The 22675-nt window shown below is 42.0% G+C and overlaps 1 protein-coding gene across 1 annotated transcript in view; it reads right to left on the reverse strand.

Moving 5' to 3' along the window:
* Positions 1-6616: 6616 nt before the first annotated feature.
* Positions 6617-22675, reverse strand: part of LOC100656762 (zinc finger protein 665-like) — a 76029-nt gene continuing 59970 nt past the window's right edge. Inside the window, exons 8-12 of the mRNA XM_064293175.1 lie at positions 19786-19874; positions 16511-16637; positions 15580-15672; positions 8233-8344; positions 6617-8123 (exon numbers count right to left, since the gene is read on the reverse strand). Coding sequence (XP_064149245.1) covers positions 7376-8123; positions 8233-8344; positions 15580-15672; positions 16511-16637; positions 19786-19874 — 1169 coding nt within the window. The 3' untranslated portion in view covers positions 6617-7375. The remainder of the gene's footprint in view (positions 8124-8232; positions 8345-15579; positions 15673-16510; positions 16638-19785; positions 19875-22675) is intronic.

Consider the following 22675-nt stretch of genomic DNA (forward strand, 5'->3'; position numbering starts at 1 on the left):
ATGAATAGTAATGTAGCCTTTTTAAGAAATCTCAAATAATTGAACAAAAATATTTTACTGAATGAAGATAAATGGATCTTTCCACACATCATTTCTCCTTTGACACACATCTGAGTCTGAAGAGATTTTCTTACCTTTAATTACACTGTAGAGTGTAACATCTGAGGCTGATTTATCTTTAAAGACCAGAGACACAGTTCTCCATAGTATGAATTCTGCTGTGTACTGTATCTTTATACAAGATGCACATTATACACTTTTTGCCAACTGCCCAACCCTCCCCATTATCGTCTGAAGTGTACTATGTCAATTTTATTTTTTACGTGTTGCTGACGCCAATTTCTATTTCTGGTCACATGGGAACTTCACTTAAGGTAGGCATTGATTTTATATTACTTGAAGTTTAACCAGAAATATTTACCAGTAGATCAAAGATGATAATCAAAAGTTAACTTTTGTAATGTCCTGACAAAATATCCGTCATTCTCGTGAATGGAGCAGTAAGCAGCCATGTTGAAACCAAAGATTATAAATGCACAAAGAATTATAAAGTAAGAAATGATCCTAAGACTAAAACCAAAAGAAGGTGTTGTTCACATTTTATTGCCTTCATAAAACTTAAAGTGAAACATAAGTTTGGATAATCAGTCTTTGAATTCAACAAATAAGTCTCTAGGAGAAATTGTGTTTCCATTTTAAAAAGAGGCCATTTTAGTGTATTCAATTATCATTATTCTCTGACTCCTGGAAGCCTTCAAAGTCAGATTCCTCATCACTATCCTCACTGAAGTATCTCAGAGCTGCTAGCAGATACTTTTTTGTGTCTTCTGAACTGATGCCACCATCATCGCTGCCTTTGGCATCTTTATCTTTGTCATTGGTATTCGGTCATTCCTCATTCTGCTGGTATATAATCCCAGCCTTTCTGAAGTTGTTTCAGATGGATTCTGGAGTTATTTCTCCCCAAACAGAAGCCACCCACTTGCAGATTTCTGTAAAAACTGCTTGCTTCAGTCATCCTCATGGTGTGAACTTGTGAGTCCGAAACTGTATCCATCCATCCTACTGTCTTCTGACAAAAGTCTTGAATGGGTTGTTAACAGCTGCAGCTTGTAGGTAAAGCCACCAGGCATGACTGCTAGGTGGGCACCAGTTAACATAACTGTGAATGTTTCTTTGTGGGCAGCTATGGCATCAAAATTTAGCAAAAACTTCAAAAAGCATACCCCCTGCCTAGCCCTATAACATTTATCTACCAGTACTTTCCAAGCCCTGGTGGAGCAATGGTTAAGTGCTCAGCTACTAAGTGAATAGTGGGCTTTGCGGGGGAAAAAGATTTAACAGTCTTCTTCTGTAAAGATTACAGCTTTGTAAACCCTATGGAGTTCTGCCGTGTCCTACAGGATCGCTGTGAGTGGGAATCAACTTGATGGCAGTGAGTTTGGTTCTTGGGTACCCATACTTTCTTAAAGCCCACTTTCTCCACAGTTCGTTCATGTGTTCTTATTACGATGCACCACCAAACTGGTGGGCGGTTTTTGAAGGGAGTGGTAATTCACTTAAAAATCATCACTGCCTTTAAAATTTCATGCTACTCACAGTGCAACGAAGGAATAGTGAAGCAAACCTCCTTGTTCCCAGTGGTTGTACGTAATGGTTTTTGTAACTGAAGCAGCTACAGTCATGGTGGCCAGAATGTCAAAAGACATTGGAACCTTGTCCATATTAATTACGTTCATTGCAGAGCTACTGAGTTCAAAGATTTTCTTTATTGATGAATTTGCAGAAGTCAACCATCTTTTGCTCCCAGTCACTGGAAGCCGCTGGCCTACAGTAGTTTTCATTCTCACAGGAAGGCCATTTGTTTTCATGAATTTAAAAATCCAAATAAAATCCACCTTGAAATCTGGGATTCCTCTTTCATTTGCTGGAAGCTTCACTTTGATGTGAATTGCAACAGTAGATACAGCTTGATTTTGTTCTCTTTGAGAAAGAATGCACTCTCTGAAGTCATTCTCCAGCTGAGGCTATTTCGCTTTGGGTCCACGACGTGCACGTTTTCACGGGTGCGTTTTCTCTAACTCCTATTTTTTTCTTTCTCTGTTTGCTAACGGACAAATCTCCAACCTTGAACTCTCTCGCTGACAGCCTGTTGCTCATTTCTTCCACCTTTACAACAACTTTCAGTTTGTAGTCAGTGGTGTTAAGACTTGCTTTTAATTCCTGGTATAATTCTAAAGCATGCAGGAAATAACGTATAGACCTGTGTTAATTTAACCTACATAGAAAACTTAAAGTCCCACACCTATGGTTAATATACTTCATTTTAGAATAAGACCTGTACCACAACCTATAAAATAAGGGTATTATGAGATCTTACCCAAAACTTCAGAAAATTAAAATTGTCATTGTTGTTTAAGAAATAGAACTATAAACTGAAAAAAGATGCACAATATAATTGGTAACTGATTCTAGCAGAGATTGCAAGATTCACATGTGAGGTGCACAAGAAGCAAGGGTCCTTTTATAGGCCTATGCTCTCAAGCATGTGACTTCTGATCATTGATCAAAAACAGATACTAAGAAGACATAATTAAGCTCATAATTAAACAATGAAATAAGCAGACTTAACCTAAAGGAGCCTTGGTGGTACAGTGGTTAAAGCACTCAGCAGCTAACTGAAAGGATGGCAGTTTGAACCCACCAGCTGCTCCACGGGATAAAGATGTGGCAGTCTGCTCCCATAGACTGTGTCTTGGAAACCCGACAGGGCAGTTCTACTCTGTCTTACAGGGCTGTGATGAGTCAGAATCAACTCAATGGCAACGGGTTTTGGAACACAACCTGATAATTTCACTTCAGATCATCCAGTAAGGTTTTTGCATTCAACTGTTGAGCTAATGCACTATAATTATCAACTTAAATTCACAGAAACAAACAGTTTTGATTGTTTATTTTAGGACTACTGAGGTACTAACAAACTTGATCCATGACATCTTGAAATTTGGTCAAGAATATGATCAAAAGCAGTATTTTCAGAATACTTTGATACACGCAGAAGATTAATGAAAATAAATGGAATGATATGATTTATCTGTAATATGGGAAGATGGGTGAATGAGGCCAAAATTCAATTCTGGAAATGTCAGGAGACATGTGCAGCACATGCATGGGCATACTATGCCAGAACTGTTTTACTTAATTCCATCATTTCTGCGTGTTACATTTGTTAAGTTTATCTCCAGAATGAATGCTCAAATGATTTGCAACCTGCAAATTTTAAATAATCACCTTGCCTTACATAGTTCACTTACAATTTCACTCCCATGTGAATTTTCTGGTATTTAGTGAGGACTACCACAAGACCTCTGTCAGCTGTTTCACTGTGGTAGCTTGCATATTGTTGTGATATTGGAAGCTATGCCATTGGTATATCAAATACCAGCAGGGTCACCCATGGTAGACAGGTTTCAGCAAGCTTCCAGGCTAAGAAAGACCAGGAAGAAGGACTTCTGAAAAAACTGGTCATTGAAAACCTTATGAACAGCAGTGGAACAGTGTCTGATACAAAGCTGGGAGATCAGCCCCTCATGTTGGAAGGCACTCAAAGTACAACTGGAAAAAAGTAGCCTTCTCAAAGAAAAGCCAGCCTTCATGATGTGGATGGAGTCAAACTTTTGGGGCCTTCATTTGCTGATGTGGCATGACTCAAAATGAGAAGAAACAGCTGCAAACATCCATCAATAATCGGAACGTGGAATGTACTAAGTATACCAGAAAATTAGAAGTTGTCAAAAATGAAACAGAATGAATAAAGATCGATATGGAAATGGACTGGTATTGGCCATTCTGAATCTGACAATCATATGGGCTACTATGCTGGGAAAGAAAAATTGGAGAAATGGTGTCACATTTATTGTCAAAAAGAATACATCAAGATCTATCTTGATACAAGGCTATCAGTGACAGGATAATACCCATATGCCTACAAGAGATCAGTTAAAACAACTATTCAAATTTATGCACCAAGCACTAATGCCAAAAATGAGGAAACTGAAGATTTTTACCAACTTCTGCAGTCTGAAATTCATCAAACATGCAACCAAGATGCATTCATAATTACTGATGATTGGAATGCAAAAGTTGGAAACAAAGGATTTGTAGTTGGAAAATATGGCCTTGGTGATAAAAATGACACCGGAGATCACATGATAGAATTTTGCAAGACCAAAGATTTATTTGTTACAAATATCTTTTTAAAACAACATAAACAGTAACTATACATGTGGATCTCAGCGGATGGAAAACACAGGAATCAAATCGATTCCATCTGTGAAAAGAGATGATAGAAAAGCTCAATATCATCAGAACAAGGCCAGGGGGTGACTGTGGAACAGAGCATCAATGGCTCACATGAAGTTCAAGTTGAAGAAAATCAGAACAAGTCCACGAGAGAAAAAGAACAACCTTGAGTACATCCCACCTGAATTTAGAGGCCACCTCAAGAACAGATTTGATGCACCGAACACTAAGGATCAAAGACCAGACTAGTTGTGGAATGACATCAACGACATAATACATGAAAAAAGGAAGAGCTTGCTATAAAGACAGGAAAAAAGGAAAAGACCAAAACGGATGACAGAAGAGACCCTGAAACCTGAACTTCAACTTCGAGCAGTTAAGGCAGAAGGAAGAAACGATGAAGCAAAAGAGCTGAATCAAAGATCTCAAATGGCAGCTTGAGAAGACAAGGTAAAATATCAATGAAATGTGCCAAGACCTGGAGTTAGAAAACCAAGAGAGAACATGCTTTGCATTTCTCAAGCTGAAAGAACTGAAGAAAAAATTCAAGACCCAAGTTGCAATACTGAAGAATTCTATGGGCAAAATATTGAACGATGCAGGAAATACCAAAAGAAGATGGAAGATGGTCACTGTACCAAATAGGGCCCTGACAGAAACTCAAGCCCAATTCAGAAGAGGATATATGGAATGATGGATATCATTGCTGAAGTTGTTACCACAAATTGTGGGTTTGAGCCACCTGCTGCAAAGTCCATTCTGAGGAGGTAAGCAGTAAGAGGGCTTTATTGAATATCAGTATTCAAGAGACAGAAGGGGTTAAATTTCTCCCAAATTCTGTCTAATTTTAAAGAGCTAGCAGGAGAGTTTTATAGGCAGAAGGTCAGGGTTACCTAATGTTTTGAGCACGCAGTCTACAGATGGTTTATACATCACAAAACAACTACAAGAAACTCTTTATTAAACTAAAGATATGCCTGTCAGGCATCTGGACTCTAATCAGTATGTTTGTAACAGGCTGAAAAAATTGATAAGAATCTCTCGGCTAGTGGAACTGTTCTGCCAAGTCCACTCTGGCTGAGATAGGGAGCAAGAAAGAAAGTTGTAGATTAAAAATGTCAGGAGGCTTTTCTAGTTGCCGTCTTACAGGCTGAAGGCCGTTTCTCAAGAGAACAAAGAAGAGAAGAGAGACCAAGGCCACAGGAGCTGAGAGAGCTCCGCACCCCTTTGGAAGAGACCAGTGTAGCTGGTGCAATAGAGATGTTTTTAGAGATTACTTAAAGCATCACTATGGCGTTAGTTATGTCAAGTTCTCAGTCACCCGTTGTGAATAGGAGAAAACACGTTGTAGGGTATTAGGGTGCTTGTCAAGAGTGGAACAGGCTGTTCAGCCATATCTTGAACAGAACCTGCACCATTTTCTAAAGACTAGAGATTAATCACAGCTTATACAGCTATGCTAAAACAAACGAGGAAATATATTCTAATATTAAAACACTGGAGAAAATGTATTTTCGCTACTTCAAAGTGAGATGGATTTTGGCTGAAAGCAGAGAATACCAGAAAGATGTTTACCTGGGTTTCATTGACTATGCAAAGGCATTTGGATCATAACAAATTACGGATAACACTGCAAAAGATGGGAATTCCTGTATATTTAATTGTTCTGATGTAAAGCCTGTACAGAGACCAAGAGGCAGTCATTGGAACAGAACAAGGACATACCACATGGTTTAAAATCAGGAGGAGTATGCATCGGGGGTGTATCCTTTCACCACATTTATTCAATCTCTATGTTGAGCAAATAATGTGAAAAACTTGACTATATGAAGAGGAGCTGAACTACTTCTGATGAAGAGCAAAGACTACAGCCTTCAATATGGATTATAGGTCAATATAAAGAAAACAAAAATCCTCACAACTGAATCAATAAGCAATATCCTGTTAAATAGAGAAAATACTGAAGTTGTCAAGAATTTTGTTTTACTTGGATCCACAAGCAATGCCCATGGAAGCAGCGGTCAAGAAATCAGACGACGAACTGCACTGGGAAATCTGTTGCAAAAGCCGCCTTAAACCAAAAACCAAACCCAGTGCCGTAGAGTCGATTCTGACTCATAGCGACCCTATAGGACAGAGTGGAACTGCCCCATAGAGTTTCCAAAGAGCGCCTGGCGGACTTCAACTGCTGACCTTTTAGTTACAGTTGCAGCACTTAACCACTATACCACTAGGGTTTCCAAGAGGCTCTTTACAGTGTTGAAAAGCAAAGATACCACTTTGAGAACTAAGATGCACCTGACTCAAGCCAGTATTTTCTTTTTTAAATTTTTATTGTGCTTTAAGTCAAAGTTTACCAGTTAAATCAGTCTCTCGTACAAAAATTTATATATACCTTGCTATATATTCCTAATTGCGTTCCCCCTAATGAGACAGCACACTCCTTCCCTCCACTCTCTTTTCATGTCCATTTCAAGCCAGTTTTCAATCACCGCACATGTATGAAAAAGTTGGACAAAGAATAAGGAAGACCAAATAAAAACTGATAGCTTCGAATTACGGTGTTGACACGGAATACTGAATATACCGTGGACCGCCAGAAGAACAAAAAATCTGTCTTAGAAAGTACAACCAAAGTGGTCCTTGGAAGCAAGGATGGTGAGACTTTGTTTCACATACTTTGGACATGTTATCAGGAGGGACCAGTCCCTGGAGAACGACATCATGCTTGGTAAGTTAGATAGTTGAGAAGAGGAAAACTCTTGATTAGATAGGTTGACACAGTGACTGCAACAATGGGCTCAAACATAGCAAGGATTGTGAAGATGGTACAAGACTGTGCAGTGTTTCTGTTGTACATAGGGTCAGTATGAGTGGGAACCGGCACCTAACAGTGAGCACCGAGCCCCAGTTAAAGGTTTATGCCACTTTTTACATTTGTAAGCTTTCTCTCCCATATGGATTCTCAGATGAATTGTAAAATTTGAATTCTGACTAAAGTCCATGCCACATACATTTATAGGCTTTTTTACCAGTATGGATTCTCTGATGTGTAGCAAGTTGTGAGGCAGAATTACAGACTTTGCCATACACATTTGTAAGGTCTCTGCACCAAGCGAATTCTCTGATGTTGTATAAGGTTTGGTCTTTGGGTAAAAGCCTTCCCACATTTATTACATTTATAAGGTTTCTCTCCAGTATGAATTCTCCGATGTTGCACAAGTTCTGTTCTTCGGATAAATGCCTTCCCACATTCAATACACTTGTAAGGTTTGTCTCCAGTATGAATTCTCTGATGAATTGTAAGGCCTGAATTTCGACTAAAGAACTTACCACATACATTACATTTATATGGTTTCTCACCAGTATGGATTCTCTGATGTCTAGTTAAGCTTGAGCCTTTTGTTAAGGATATTCCACATACATTACATGTGTAAGGTTTCTGTCCAGCATGAATTTTCTGATGTTCTGCTAGTTTTGATCTTCGGGCAAAAGTATTACCACATTCAACACATTTGTAAGGTCTCTCTCCAGTATGAATTCTCTGATGGGCTGTAAGGCCTGAAAGTCGACTAAAGGTTTTGCCACATGTATTACATTTATGTGGTTTTTCACCAGTATGTGTTTTCTGATGTGTAGTCAGGTTTGATCCAAAGTTAAAGGCTTTGCCACAAACATTACATTTGTAAGGTTTGTCTCCAGTATGAATTCTCAGATGATCTTTAAGATATCCATTTTGACTGAAGACCTTCCCACATACATTACATTTATGTAGTTTCCTTCCAGTATGGGGTCTTTGATGTTTAGTGAGGTTTGAGCCACTGTAAAAGGCATTGAGAATTTTGTTATGGGTTGTAATCACTCCTTGGCCATTTCTTTTATCATTTCCCCACTGACCCTCAAACTCATGCATATTTTCCCCTGACTTGCCTGAAGTCAAAATCCTCGATGCCATGACTTTCATGTCTTTCCAACACCACTCTTTGGAATAATTCTCCGTTATTAATGATCTCTTTTGGTGATAATTCCTGGACCACAGATACTGAAAAGATACAGATATAAAGAAAAACAGGATTTCTATTAAAACCTGTTGGGAAATATTTTACATTTAAAAACATAATTTTCTGTCAACAAGAATACTTACAATTAAGAGTTTTGAAACTTCTACCTACAGGACTTCAAATGATTAGGGACACAGAATAGGATTTCTCATTTAGAATAGGCATTTGCAACAGTAACAACTGGTGTTTGGCAGTTATATTTCATAATAGATACTGAAAAAAAAATCTGTAAATAATAATCAAAGTTAATTCACAACACAAACTAGTAAAACATTAACAATCCAAGAAGTATGCAACAAGTAACAGCTAAAACAGAAAACTATAGTCTGTGGAATTATCAGGGATTCTCCTCTAAGAGGATTAAAGAAAAATTCCAGGAGGAGGATGCAGTAAGAGAAAGTCTGTTGAGAATACCCGAATTCTGAAATATCATGTTCATGTAAATATATAATATTAACGGAATAAATACAATGATTGGCTCTTAATGGGTAAATATCTAAATGAACCAAAGCACAGAACGGCTTGTATAGAAGGGTTGTGTTAGTAGCAGCAGTTAAGTGTAAAAACATTTTTTGGTAGTTCCACTGAGACTCATGGGGAAACAGGTGGTCAGCAACACAAGCATCCAAAAATGGGCAGAAAGCAACAAAGCAGCACCAGGATATGAATCAATAGGGAATAGGTGAACATTATGCTAAAAAACATTGTAACGAAAGAAGAGGAACATATCAGTCTTCAAATGTTAAGAATGTAACTTCCACAGAGAACCCCTAAGGGAGCAGGAGAGCAGTGAGATGCAGACCTGAAATTCTCATAAAAAGACCAGACTTAATGGTCTGTCTGAGACTAGATGGACCCTGGTGGTCATGGTCCCCACACCTGTTAGCCCAAGACAGGAACCATTCCCAAAGCCAACTCTTCAGACAGGGACTGGAGTGGACAAACGATGCTGGTGAAAAAAGACCTTCTTGGATCAAGTAGACACATGAAACTATGTTGGCCTCTCCTATCCGGAGGGGAGATGAGAGGGCAGAGGGGGTCAGAAGCTGGCACAATGGACACGAAAAGAGAGAGTGGAAGGAAGGAGAGTGCTGTCGCATTAGGGGGAGAGCAATTAGGAGCATATGGCAAGGTGTACATAAATTTTTGCATGAGACTGACTTGATTCGTAAACTTTCACTTGAAGCACATTAAAACTTAAAAAAAAAAAGTTTTTTTACTGATTAATTAGCTGAAAAGAACTGCTTTAGGTGAAGGGAAGGACAACACTCAATACATGGAAGGTCAGCTCAACTGGACTGGACTGGACCAAAAGCAAAGAAGCTTCCGGGATAAACTGAATACTTCAAAGGTCAGCGGAGCAAGGGCGGGGGTTTGGGAACCATGGTTTAAGGGGACTTCTAAGTCAATAGGCAAAATAATTCTATTACGAAAACATTCTGCATCCCACTTTGAAATGTGGTGTCTGGGGTCTTAAATGCTAACAAGCGGCCATCTAAGATGCATCAACTGGTCTCAACCCACCTGGAGCAAAGGACAATGAAGGACACCAAGGTCACACGAAAACTAAGAGCCCAAGAGACAGAGAGGGCCACATGAACCAGAGACCTACATTATCCTGAGACCAGAAGAACTAGTTGGTGCCCGGCCACAATTGATGACTGCCCTGACAGGGAGCACAATAGAGAACCTCTGAGGGAGCAGGAGATCAGTGGGATGCAGACCCCAAATTCTCATGAAAAGACCATACTTAATGGTCTGGATGTGACTAGAGGAATCCCAGCGGTCATGGTCCCCAAACCTTCTGTTGGCACGGGACGGGAACCATCCCCGAAGACAACTCATCAGACATGAAAGGGACTGGACAGTGGGTGGGAGAGAGATGCTGATCAAGAGCGAGCTAATAATATCAGGTGGACACTTGAGACTGTGTTGGCATCTCCTTTCTGGGGAGGGGATGGGAGGATAGAGAGAGTTGGAGGCTGCCAAAGTTTTCCCGAAAGGAGAGACTGGAAGGGCTGACTCATTAGGGGGAGAGCAAGTGGGAGTAAGGAGTAAGATGTATATTAACTTATATGTGACAGACTGACTTGATTTGTAAACGTTCACTTGAAGCTCAATAAAAGTTAATTAAAAAAAAAGAATGTAACTTCCAAACCTTTATTAGTTTTGTGGAAAATGCAGGCATTAAAAGCAGGTAAAACACAAAAAATTGGCTAAGTTTCTTGTAAAATAGAAGATATTTATGTATTAGTTTGCTACTCTAAGATGTGTAAGATGAGTCTAGACAACAGAATTAACAGAATAATGCATTTGCAGCAAAAGAAAACCTCATTAAAATGTAAACAAAACTCAACAAGCTATGTTTAAAGAAAACCTGAAATATACTGTAGAAAAAGCAACATATTTCATGTAACAAATTATGGCATGTTAATTTTATGGTATTTGTCAGATTAAGGACAGTCACTTAACACAAAAGATATATTCTAAAGAAACCCAAAATTCCTAATGTAAAAAATTCAATTAATTTAAATGGGAAAAGTAAACTTTCATAGTACGGTGCCATGAACTGCTATTACATGGACCTTCTAGCTCTTGTCTTGTAACTCCCACAAATTAATGGGGTTGTCCCACCATGAGGATTGGATGGTTTTCTAATGCAAATAAAGTGCATGGAACTGTTGTAGGGGACTGGTCAGTTTTGTTATCCTGCTAGGCTTAAAAGAAGCCAATCTCATAGGCTGGGGGGGACCTCAGTGCCATCAAGAGCTAGGAGTGGAGCGTGTCCTTTTATACCCATGGTGTCATGGATTGAATTATGCCCCCGAAAAATGTGTGTATAAACTTGGTTAGGCCATGATTCCCGGTATTGTATGGCTGTCCTCCGTTTTGTGATTGTAATTTTATGTTGAGAGTATCAGGGTGGGATTGTAACACCACCCTCACTCAGGTCACCTCCTTGATCCAAGGTAAAGGGAGTTTCCCTGGGGTGTAATCGGCACCATCTTTTATCTCTCAAAAGATAAAAGGGAAGCAAGCAGAGAGCGGGGGACCTCATACCACCAAGAAAGCAGCCCCAGGAGCAGAGCGTGCCCTTTGGACACTGGATCCTTGCACCTGAGAAGCTCCTCGACCAGGGGAAGATTGAGGAAAAGGATCTTCCTCCAGAATTGACTGAAAAAGCCTTCCCCTGGAGCCAAAGCCTTGAATTTGGATTTGTAACCTACTAGACTGTGAGAAAATGAATTTCTCTTCGTTAAAGCCATCCACTTGTGGTATTTCTGTTATGGCAGCACTAGATGACTACGGCAGAATTTGGTACAAGAGTAGGGTGCTGCTCTAACAGATACCTAGAATGTGGACGCAGTTTTGAAACTGTGAATGGATAGAGGAGCGGCAGTGGCAGTGGACCAGCGCAGCAGAGAGCCTGCAGCATCAGAGAAGCGACAGCCAGAGAACCAACAGCGCAGAGCCAGGAGACCAGCACCAAACAACACTGGAGCCGACCCATGGAGCAAGACAGCTGAGTGCATGTCCGCAGAAGGCTTCCTGGCGGAGTGTGGTACCTCCGGGCACTTATCGGTGGAGCTAGGCTTGCCAACCCATGGAGCAGGAGAGCTGAATGTCTGTGTGCAGGACGCTTCCTGGTGGAGTGGTGTGCTTCAGGACATTTATTAGTGGAGCTACAGAGCTTTGGAACAATTGCCCCAGTAGGGCAGATGCCGGCATGAGGCCCAAGGAGTCGAGAGGCCAAGAAACCAGGAAGCAAAAGCTGAAGAGACAGCACAAGAAGCCAAGCTGCCTCAGTCTCAGAAGATATGGCTATGACCTGAGGGTTTCAAAGGGTGGAGCCACAGCCTCTGGTGTTTCTAAGGATGGAGTTGCCGCTCAGATGGACTAGGAGAATGGTGCTCCTAAAGCCGAGGGAGCAGAGTTGCTGTACCAGTGTGCCTGGAAGGTGGAGCTGAAGCCCAGGGCCAAAGGGCCTCCACTCAGAATCTGGAGAGTGTGGCCAATACCTAGAGTCCGAAGGGCAGGGTTATTGTGTAAATTGTCTCAGGGAACACAGCATTATTTTCAAAGCTTTGAAGGCTAATGTAATGTGTTCTGACTTGCTTGGTGCTTGTTATGCCTTCTTTCCCTTCAGTTTCTTCCATTTGTAATGGAAATGTCTAGCTTGTGTTCTGCCATTGTACCCTTGGAAGCTGATAAGCTGTATTCTAAATTTCACAGATGAAGAAGAATTTTTGGCTTTTGGACTTGGAGTTAAGACTTTTGCTATGATATGATAGGCATGAATATGTTTTCCATGTTGCAAGAATGTGATTAATTTGGGGGGCCAAAGGGTGGAATGTCATGGATTGAATTATGTCCCCCAAAAATGTGTGTATCAACTTGGTTAGGCCGTGATTCCCAGTATTGTGTGGTTGTCCTCCATTTTGTGATTGTAATTGGATTGTAACATCACCCTCACTCAGGTCACCTCCCTGATCCAACGTAAAGGGAGTTTCCCTGGGGTGTGACCTGTACCATCTTTTGTCTCTCAAGAGATAAAAGGAAAGGGAAGCAAGCAGAGAGTGGGGGACCTCATATCACCAAGAAAGCAGCACCAGGAGCAGAGCACATCCTTTGCACACAGGGTCCCTGCACCTGAGAAGCTCATCAACCAGAGGAAGGCTGAGGAAAAGGACCTCCGTCCGTGGTTGACAGAAAAAGCCTTCCCCTGGAGCCAAAGCCCTGAATTTGGACTTGTAACCCACGAAACTGTGAGAAAATAACTTTCTCTTCATTAAAGCCATCCACTTGTGGTATTTCTGTTATGGCAGCACTAGATGACTAAGACACATGGTCTCTGCGCTGAGAACATCCTAGACCTAGGAGACAGAGAGCTGTAAAACCAGAGATGGTGTGATACAGCAAGAATGGCGGCAGTCCAGTGGCAGTGAAACAGCAACAGCAGTACAAGGAGACTGGTGTGAGAAGACATGGTGGTCTTCCTGGCCCACAGAGTGAGGTCACTACAGTGGGAGTGCTGATCCATGGCGCAAGAAAGCTGAGCACTTTGAGCAGGAAGACTGCTGGTAGAGTAGGGTGCCTCCTGGCACTTGCTGGTAGAGCTAGGCTTGCCAACCCATGGAACGATAGGGCTGAGCACCTTCAGGCAGGAGGCTTGTTGGCAAAGTGAGGTTCCTCCTAGCACTTACTGGCAGAGCTATAGAGCTTTGTTAACACTTGCCCAAGCAGGGCAGAGGGCAGGCCTGAGCGGAGACCAAGGCCAAGAGCGAGGATCCAGGCCAAAACTGGTGGCAGCAGCCAAAAACTGTTCTGATCAAAGAACTGTACTCTGAGTTGTTTCTGTTACCTCCAAATTGATCCTGATTCTAAACTGTAACCTGTTACTTCCCTAATAAACCCCGTAACTGTGAGAATGGTGAGTTCTGTGTGGTCACTGCAACAAATTATCAAAACAAGAAGGGAAGTAGACACTGCTGTGGGAGAGATGGCTGCTGTCCGAATTGGTAAAAAACTTGGCCAGCTGATGTATGTCTGACATCCACCTCACAGCAATTAGCTTTTTAGGGTGCTGGCAGAGTTGGGTGCCTCTGAGCACTTGTCTGTGAAGTGAAAGAGCTGTAACAGTTACAAACAGGGGAGGGGCCAACATGAGGCCTTTCCTGAGGGGGCCAAGAAAAGCCTGTCCTGAGGGGGCTGAGAGGAGCCTGTCATCAGGGGTCATGTGGCTTCTTCTCAAAGGACTGAGAGGAGGCCTGTAGAGCCAAAAGGGGGTGTGCATGGCAGAGAAAACAGCCTGCTTGCAGAGAGGAGCCGAGAGAGCTGTGCTGCACTGAAGAATGGAGACTTTGCCTACGTGCTTCCTGAGCCTGAGTTGTAGCCTATTGATCCTGATCCCATGTTACTTACCTAATAAACCATTTAACTGTCAATAGGGTCTGTGAGTTCCATGTGGCCATTACAATGGATTACAGAACCCAGGAGAGAGGTAGAGTGCCCCGAGGAGGACGGCTGGTGTCAGAACTGAAAAAAAGGATGGAGAATGCAGGTATGTCTAACCTCACCTTAGAGGAATCATCTTTGGGCTGACTTGATGGTGACTCTCATTCTCCCTGAAGTTAAACAAGATCTAACACTATTGCCACCACACTGCTGCTACTGCACTGCAAACAAGATACAATGAAGAGACGCATAGGAACAGGTCTAGGAGGAGTTCTGACCTAACCTGTGCAAAGGAGTGGTCCCCATATAAGGGTTCGGTGTCCCCAGGGACTGTCCCAGGAAACACAATCCTCCCAGGAATAGATGTTCCTGAGAACCAACATGCCTCTCGAACTTCCAAGTACAAAGCCTTTTATTGGCTTCACTGTATAGTCGTGCCTGAGGCCTCAATGCATAGTCATGACTGATATATTCATGCATGACTGATTAATTCAAGTCCCCTCCCTTTCTGAGGTTAGTTGGTAACGTGGGGTCTTGTGGCCCTCACGCATACGCACAAATTCTGAAGTGTTGCCTGCCATTTTTAGATAACAAAGACACCCTGCCTACTCAGAAAATTCCAAGGGTTATCTTTCATGAACCAAACACAAAGGTCAAATTGAGTTCTTTGTCTAACCAGAGCCTGAACAGACAGGGAGGTCTTGTAAAAAGCCTTATGTAGTTTCCCGAGCCTCATATGTAACGGAAGAACAGGCAATGTTGTGCTGTCTCTTGAGAAAGTCTCCCACGTATATGGAATAAGAATGACAGGTGGATAGATATTTGAAGACAACGGAGGCCTCAGCTCTGACCTATATGAATGAACTGAGAAATGAGGATGAGATGGAATCAAGTACAGAAAGTGAAACCAAGAGGGCAAGAGGACACTGAAATAGCCCTCTTTGTCCCTCTCAAGGCCAAGGAACCAAAGGCCTCACAGGGACCACATAATGGTGTGTTGCAGGTCATAACAGATTTTGCCTTTGTCTCTGCTGGTGCTAGAACAGCACTGGGGAAGGAACTCTTACACATCTGAAAAGAGTGACAGGTGCAGGGGGGCAGGCAGGACAGCGAAGAAGAAAAGTTTACTTTGAGACATTACAAGAAATAAGCTCATGTTTTCCCATTTGAGGGGGTTTGCAAACAATATTTACCGATGTGGTTTCTTCTCTAACTATCTGAGCTCTTACCTATGTTCATATCTTGATACGTTCTCCCCTACCTGGGTCGTTCGCTTTATCCATCTTGTTGTCCATAGTCCAGGGCTCTGTCCCTTTCTTCCAAATGGAGATAAAATTCATCTCAGGAGAGAGTCCTGCTTATAAGAAAAAAAAAATGATATGCTATAGCTTGTCCAAAACAAAATCCAAGCTATGGATTCAGCTTAGAACATCACAGATGACTCTAGAAAATTATTTCAAAAGTTTTCATCCACTGACTACTTCCTTCGAAGTGCTTAAGGAAGATATTAAATATGGAGATATGCAGCTCCCTTCCAAAAACTACTGAATCGAAAGCACAGAAGGAAAGTAACAGAATTGGATATATTAAAAGCCGTAAGGTACATGTAGAAACTTGAAGTGGTGTATGTTTTTGCTGTGTATATTCTCAATAAGAACAAAATAAAAATTTTATTAAAAAAAAAAAAATGCTCCTAGTAAAAAAAGCCATTTAGCCGTTTACTTATGTTTACATTTTAACTGTTGTTCCTAGATTAACGTGATTAAAAAGTTAAGCTTTTGAAAAATGTATAATTAAGCATTTTTAACATGAAAGAGAATAAAAACATTATTTGTTAAGGGAAAGGAAAACAAATAACGTATCCTTTCACCAGCTTTAGCTAACATGTATTATAAACGTTTATCAGAAAATACTTCTTTTGCCAATAAATTAATAAATATAGAAAAAACAAATAAATAAAGTAAGCCAGGTTTTGTGCTCACGGAAGCTCAATGAAGCTCTAGTGTGAAACAGGCAGATCATCTGAAGAAAGAAGACTGAAGTCCAGATACTGCATTATGAAGCTTTTTATTTCCAAATCAACAGAGACTGCAGCACACAGCAAGCAATACAATGCCCACCAAGAGACTCAAAACGGAAAATGCAGAGGCACACACGTCAGATCCAGGTATCTAAAGGCAAGTTATGCTCACCTACGGAGACGAGGTTCCTGAAGTTCTCCAACATCACGTCCCTGTACAAAGCCCTCTGAGCAGGGTCCAGGCGTTCCCACTCCTCCTGAGAGAATTCTATGGCCACGTCTCTGAATGTCAACATTCCCTTGCAACAGAAAACACACCTTACCAAATACACAAGAAAAAGATCTAATTCTCAAGAAAATGACAGGAGAAATGTATACAAGTCAATTCTGTTGATGTGAGCGTTTTGACAGATCCACATATGATAACATTATGCATGTTGTAGGTCCCTAATTCTGTTCTGTCATATGTGTCCACCAGAGGATATGAACTCTGTTCAACCATTTTTTGTGGGCAATAAAAGAAAGGAACTTGCCTCAGTTCTAACTGCTACTAAGTGGCAGAGCCAGCACCTGAACACAGGTGGACTGGCTGCAGCACTGAATGTAAAGAATCAGTTACGTAAGAGATACAGCATTGAAAGGATGTTCACAAAGGGATCCCAAACAGCTCTAAGGAAATTTATGAGAGGCATTATGGAGGAAATGTCCATACTTATCAGAATAACTCTCTTTCAGGACTGGAAATTAACTGGAACTTGCAAGTAGATATCCTGATGTGCTTGTTTGAGGCGACTACTTGGGTCCAGGAAATGAATGGAAATGGAGGCGGAGATGGACTGAATCTAGATATGTTCCTCTTTCACCCCCTGAGGCACAGTAAAAACTGTTCTGTCTGCCAGCAAGAGAGACACAGATTGGAGGTGGCTGTGGGGCAGGCTCCTAGGGGGAAGGCCCTACACATAGTTGGCATGTCAGGCTGATGCAAATACAGTACTATTAAAGAACCAGAAGAGATTCTGCATCAATTTGGACTGCTGAGTCGTATTTCCTCAGACAAAGGAACATGCTTTCATCTTCAGAGTAACAGTTTGATAGAAAATTGGAACAGGGAATTGAAACACTGCTTCTCTAAAACAGAGAAGAAGGCAGGAAGGGTTGGCTTACATATCTTCACAAGTGTGTGCTCACACTCAATATGAGGACAGAAAGAGAGAATCTCCAATGGATAGATTCTTCTGACTTTTCTGGTAGATCTGGCCAAGAAAGGATGGCGGAGGATGCTGGTATGACTATACAATTCTTCCCCACATCATTTCTATTTTTGTCTCTTTTCCCTATATAACCTCAACTTTTTTTCCTCCTATCTGATGCTGTGGTCCAGGACCTGGGCTGCAGCCAGAGTGAATAATGGAAGCAGGGATGATTCCTAAGCAAAAACTCTGACTGTGAGTGGACTGAGGGGGAGGCAGTTTCTGGAGCAGCACTGCTGCTGGCAATCTAGACCAGGACAGTGGCTGCACCTAAAGTCCCTTCCAAAGGTGGAAAATTTGTATATAAATAGAGAAAAGGAAAAAGGGTAGCTGTGTGTAAAGGAATGAATGAATGGGTTAGACAATGAGGGAAATACAAAATTATATTAATGCTTTGAAAGAGACTTAGAATAAGAGGTGATGTTGTCCCTTAGCTCAATTATATGATGCCTGAAAGGGTGACCAGGCCATTCCTGCTTTTGGAACCTGACAAGATCAGATGAAAGCATGTTACAAATCTGCAAGACATGGGAGTAGTTTTACTGAGTCTAAATACTAATGCCAAATAGCTGACGGGAACTCTAGCAATATGTCAGTTTCTTTTGACTCATTTTTTGGATTATGGTGTAACACTGGCACTGCTGAATAACGATATTGATGGTTCAATGTACTGGGAAATTGAGTTAAAGCCTCCTCCACAGATAATAAGTAACTATGCTGAGGAAGAACTAGATGGAGATAAATGTACAAACAATGGGAATGAGGGGAGGGAAAAGAAATCCTCCAAATGTTAGGTATATAAAGGAAACCTATGGCCAAAGGTCAGCGGGTGGTTGTGAGGTAATGAATCAGCTCTTGTTGTTGAGTGCCCAGAGGATTCTGACTCCCAGTGACCCTTTAAAAGAGGAGTACTGCCCCATGGGGTTCCCTTGGCAGTAATCTTTATGAGAGCAGATCACCATTTCTGTTACACAGCCACTGGTAGGTTTGAATCACTGACCTTTCAGTTAACAGCCAAGTGCCTCACTATTGCACTACCAGGGTGCTTTATTCCTGACAGATAAACCCACTGAATTTCCTGAGTAACTGAGGTGCCTTTATCATCTAAAATCTGAAAAGGCTGCTGCTGGCGTCTGAGGTGTTGGGAAGAGTTGGCAGTCTGGACACGCCTTTAACCTGTGAGATGTGGCCTAGCTTTGGACGCGCCTTTAACCTGTGAGATGTGGCCTACCTCTGGACACGCCTTTAACCTGTGAGATGTGGCCTAGCTCCGGACGCGCCTTTAACCTGTGAGATGTGGCCTAGCTCCGGACACGCCTTTAACCTGTGAGATGTGGCCTAGCTCCGGACACGCCTTTAACCCGTGAGATGTGGCCTAGCTCTGGACACGCCTTTAACCTGTGAGATGTGGCCTAGCTCCAGGCAATTGGGATCACCGTAAGAAGTGACAGATGTGCAGCCAGTGTTGGAACAGAAGTGAATCAGCGAAACAAAAATGACAGGGGATTGCTCTGCACTGATCAACATATCTGCTATCAGAGAAGTGAGAGCTGGGATTTGATTTTCCCAGCAGACGCGCTGTGAATGATTTAAAGACCCTCATAGTGTAGACATTTAGGTGGATTCCATATTTTCAATCTGATTATGGAATAAAGGATCACTGATGGCTGTTCTGAGACTTTCCATTCCATTCCAAATCCTTAATATTTTGGAACCAAAAACACACCGATTCCCACGTTGAGCTTCAAATTTATTATAAAACCAGGCACAGCAGGTTTCCCACCATAAATCTACTTTTTCAGAATTTTCAGCTTTTCCTCCAGATTAACATGGCACATAAGTGTATGATTTCTTTAATGCTGCTTCACAGAGAGCTCACAGGGCTTCCAGATGTGAACCCAAAACCTTCCCTGGTGCCAACCCTAACTGCCCCAATGGAGCCTCTTCCTTTCTCCAGCCCAAGCCTGGTATGAAGCTCTTCCCATAAGACTCCCTGAACAGAGCCTTTTCACAAGTCCCATGTCACTAGGTTGCACCATGAGATGGAACCTGCATGAAGGTGAGAGGGGATGGAAGGAAGGCCAATGATGAGTACAAATGAACGTCAGGCAGGACACGTCAGACAGAGGAGATGAGAAAATTCTCAGGACAGCATTTCAGGAACCAGACAGAGGAACCAACAAAGAATATGACTTACCTGGGGAAGGGCCATTCCAGATGCCTCTTTCTTTCCTCCTATTCCTCCTGGCTTCATTCTTGGGCAGGACCAGCATTGAGAGGTCAATCCTGAGTGTCAAAAATACGCTCTTAAATTCTTAAAATCAGCACACCCCCTTCCTGTGCCATAATCACAGATGGGGAGGACCTCACTTGGGGAAAGATGGTCCCTGCTGCCCACTGCCCCAGGAGGTACTCGGGGACAATAACCTCCTACACAGAGACCAAAGGGTGTTTATAGCCCTCCCTCCTGGTGAAGCCCACACGCAGCAGGGGGATGAGGGGTGCGCAGATCCCCCCACATCCAGGTCCCAGACCAGCCCTGATAACACACCCCATGCACAACAGAGCCTTCCCACCTCCCCTGGATTAGGGACTAGTTTCACCCTCAGAAAAGGAGGACCCAGAGTCCTGGTGCTCAATGCTGTATGCAGATTAGAATCACCTGGGGCACTTTAAACATTCCTGAGCTTGTACACCACCCAGAAGATTTGAAGGGGAATCTCTAAGGAGGAGTCACAAGTGATGTATTTGCAAAACGCCTCAGTAATCCAGAGTGAAGCCAGGGCTGAGCCCAATCAGAGCAGGCAAGGCCAGCACGTGCATCTTCTACCTGTGGCTCTGCGCTGCCTAGAGGCCATGATGTCTCATGGACCCAGCCAGTGCAAAGGCAGGAGCAGAGAGAAACTTGCAAAACATGTACCATGGGCCAGGGGCTGGGGGTGAGGCTGTAGCTGAAATGTTAAATGGGGTCAGAGAAGACTGCCCTGAGAGGGGGTGTTACAACAAAGAACTAAGAAATAAAGGGTGTGTACCAGGTGCGTGCATGGGACCAGGGAGATCCAGGCAGAGGGACTGACCAAGTGAAGGCCCTAAGGCAGTAGTGATCCTGGCTCCAGGAAAAGGCTTGTGTGGCTGAAGCAGAGGAAGTGACCAAGGAGTCAAAGAGGACATGAGGTCCTAAGGAAGCAGATCAGGAAGGGCCTGGAGTCCTCAGCTGTTTTTCTTCCACACCTCAAGAGAATTTTGGAAACCGTGCATTCCCTCATTCATTTTAACAAAATGCAAAATTTTTTTCCTTCATTTTATCCTAAGTAAACCACTTATGAATACTGCACTGTCCTATCTATTTAAAAAACAAATTCCAAGATATTTACTGGAGCACCCCTTAACTGAGACCTGGAAGAATGCAAGGTAAACACGTTTAGGGTTTAAGGTGGAGGAGACGTCTGTGAGAGGCCCCAGCAGAGATGTCGAGGAGCTGGTTAGACACGTGAGTTTGGAGTTCAGGGGAGAGGTCCGGCTGGAGGTAAAAATGGGAGACATCAGGGTGTTTAAAGCTGTGAGATGAGACGACATGGGAAGGCCCTGGGTGTAGACAGAAAAGAGAAGAGCAAGAAGGACTGTACCCTGGGATGCTACTTCCTTTAGAGGCCAGGCAGTCCAGGAGAAACCAGAAGAGGAAACTGAGGCGTCATGAGGGAGAAAAGTCAAAAATGAAAGAAATACACACGCAGGTAGATTTTTAAAGAATACTGTGTGATATCCTGAAAACCAAGAAAAATGATTTCCCAAAGAAAGGGAGTGATCAACTGCAACGTGTTGTGACTGAATGAGGGTTCAGCTTAGGAAAGAATCTCTGAGCAAATTTCTTCACCGTGAATAGATGGGCCTTGTTGGAACAATGTTTTAAATCAGTCCAGCACAGCCTCTGACATCTGCACAGAAAGAACAAAAGGGATGAGAAGGGAACATCTACTTACAACTCAGAGCTCACTATTCTACCAGATTGCACAGGAAAAAAAATTGAGTATTAGATTAACTGCTTAAGCTAAGTTTTCTCTATTAATGTCAAAGTTCGTTAACATGCCTACAAAGCATACAATGAAATAGTCTAACATTATTACTAGGTACCAAAGAATGTTCCCAATACATGACAAAGACTAGAACTCATGCAGTTCTAATAACCTGGACCTTACCTAGTAAATTTCAAAGGAAAAACAATTTTGGAAAAAAAATTAATGACGGCTAGGGTCAAAGTTAGGTACTAGAAAAAAAAAAAAAAAAGGGTCAAAGTTAGGAGCCCTGGCGGAGCAACAATTAAGCACCGGGCTGCTGACCAAACAGTTGGTGGTTTGAGAATGTTCACGCATTGTAAAGAATATAATCAATGTCACTGGATATCTTGTATAGAAGTTGTTGAATGGGCATCTAAACTGCTATGTAAACCTCCACCAAAAACACAATAAAATATTAAAAAAAAAAAAAAAGGTTGGCGGTTCAAACCCACCCAGGGGCTGTGCTAGAGAAAGACACAGCAATCTGCTTCTGTAAAGATTACAGCCAAGAAAACCTTATGGGGCAGCTCTACATTTTCACAAGGGGTTGCTATGAGTCAGAATTTACTCCACGGAACCCAATAATGACAATTATTTAAAGAAAAGTTGAAATTCAATAAACTAAGATTAATCACAATAGTGCTGAAAAAGAACAATGTAGTATGAAAATGAGTAAATCCATTAAAAAAACAAACACTTCTAATGTTCCTATAAAAAGGCACCCTGTATGGACAGACAGACCCCCCTGGAGGGCACAGGGTGAAGCCAAACTGAGACAAGACACTGCCTTCTGGCTGAGTAGCAGTTGCAATCGGGGTTATCCTTTGATGCAAATAATGATAAAATGAACAAACCTTAAACACAGGAGTTTTTGCCCTTTTCATTCTCATCTGCGTGATTTAAACAAACTTTAGATTACAAAGCCACAAATATATTACAACTTAATCAATAATGCCCCATCAGCTCACCACTCATCTGGATCTGAGTCCCCTCTTTCTCCATGACTATGTGTTTCCCGTTCTCATTCTTAAT

Source organism: Loxodonta africana, chromosome 11, assembly GCF_030014295.1.
Source record: "Loxodonta africana isolate mLoxAfr1 chromosome 11, mLoxAfr1.hap2, whole genome shotgun sequence".
Lineage (NCBI taxonomy): Eukaryota > Metazoa > Chordata > Mammalia > Proboscidea > Elephantidae > Loxodonta > Loxodonta africana.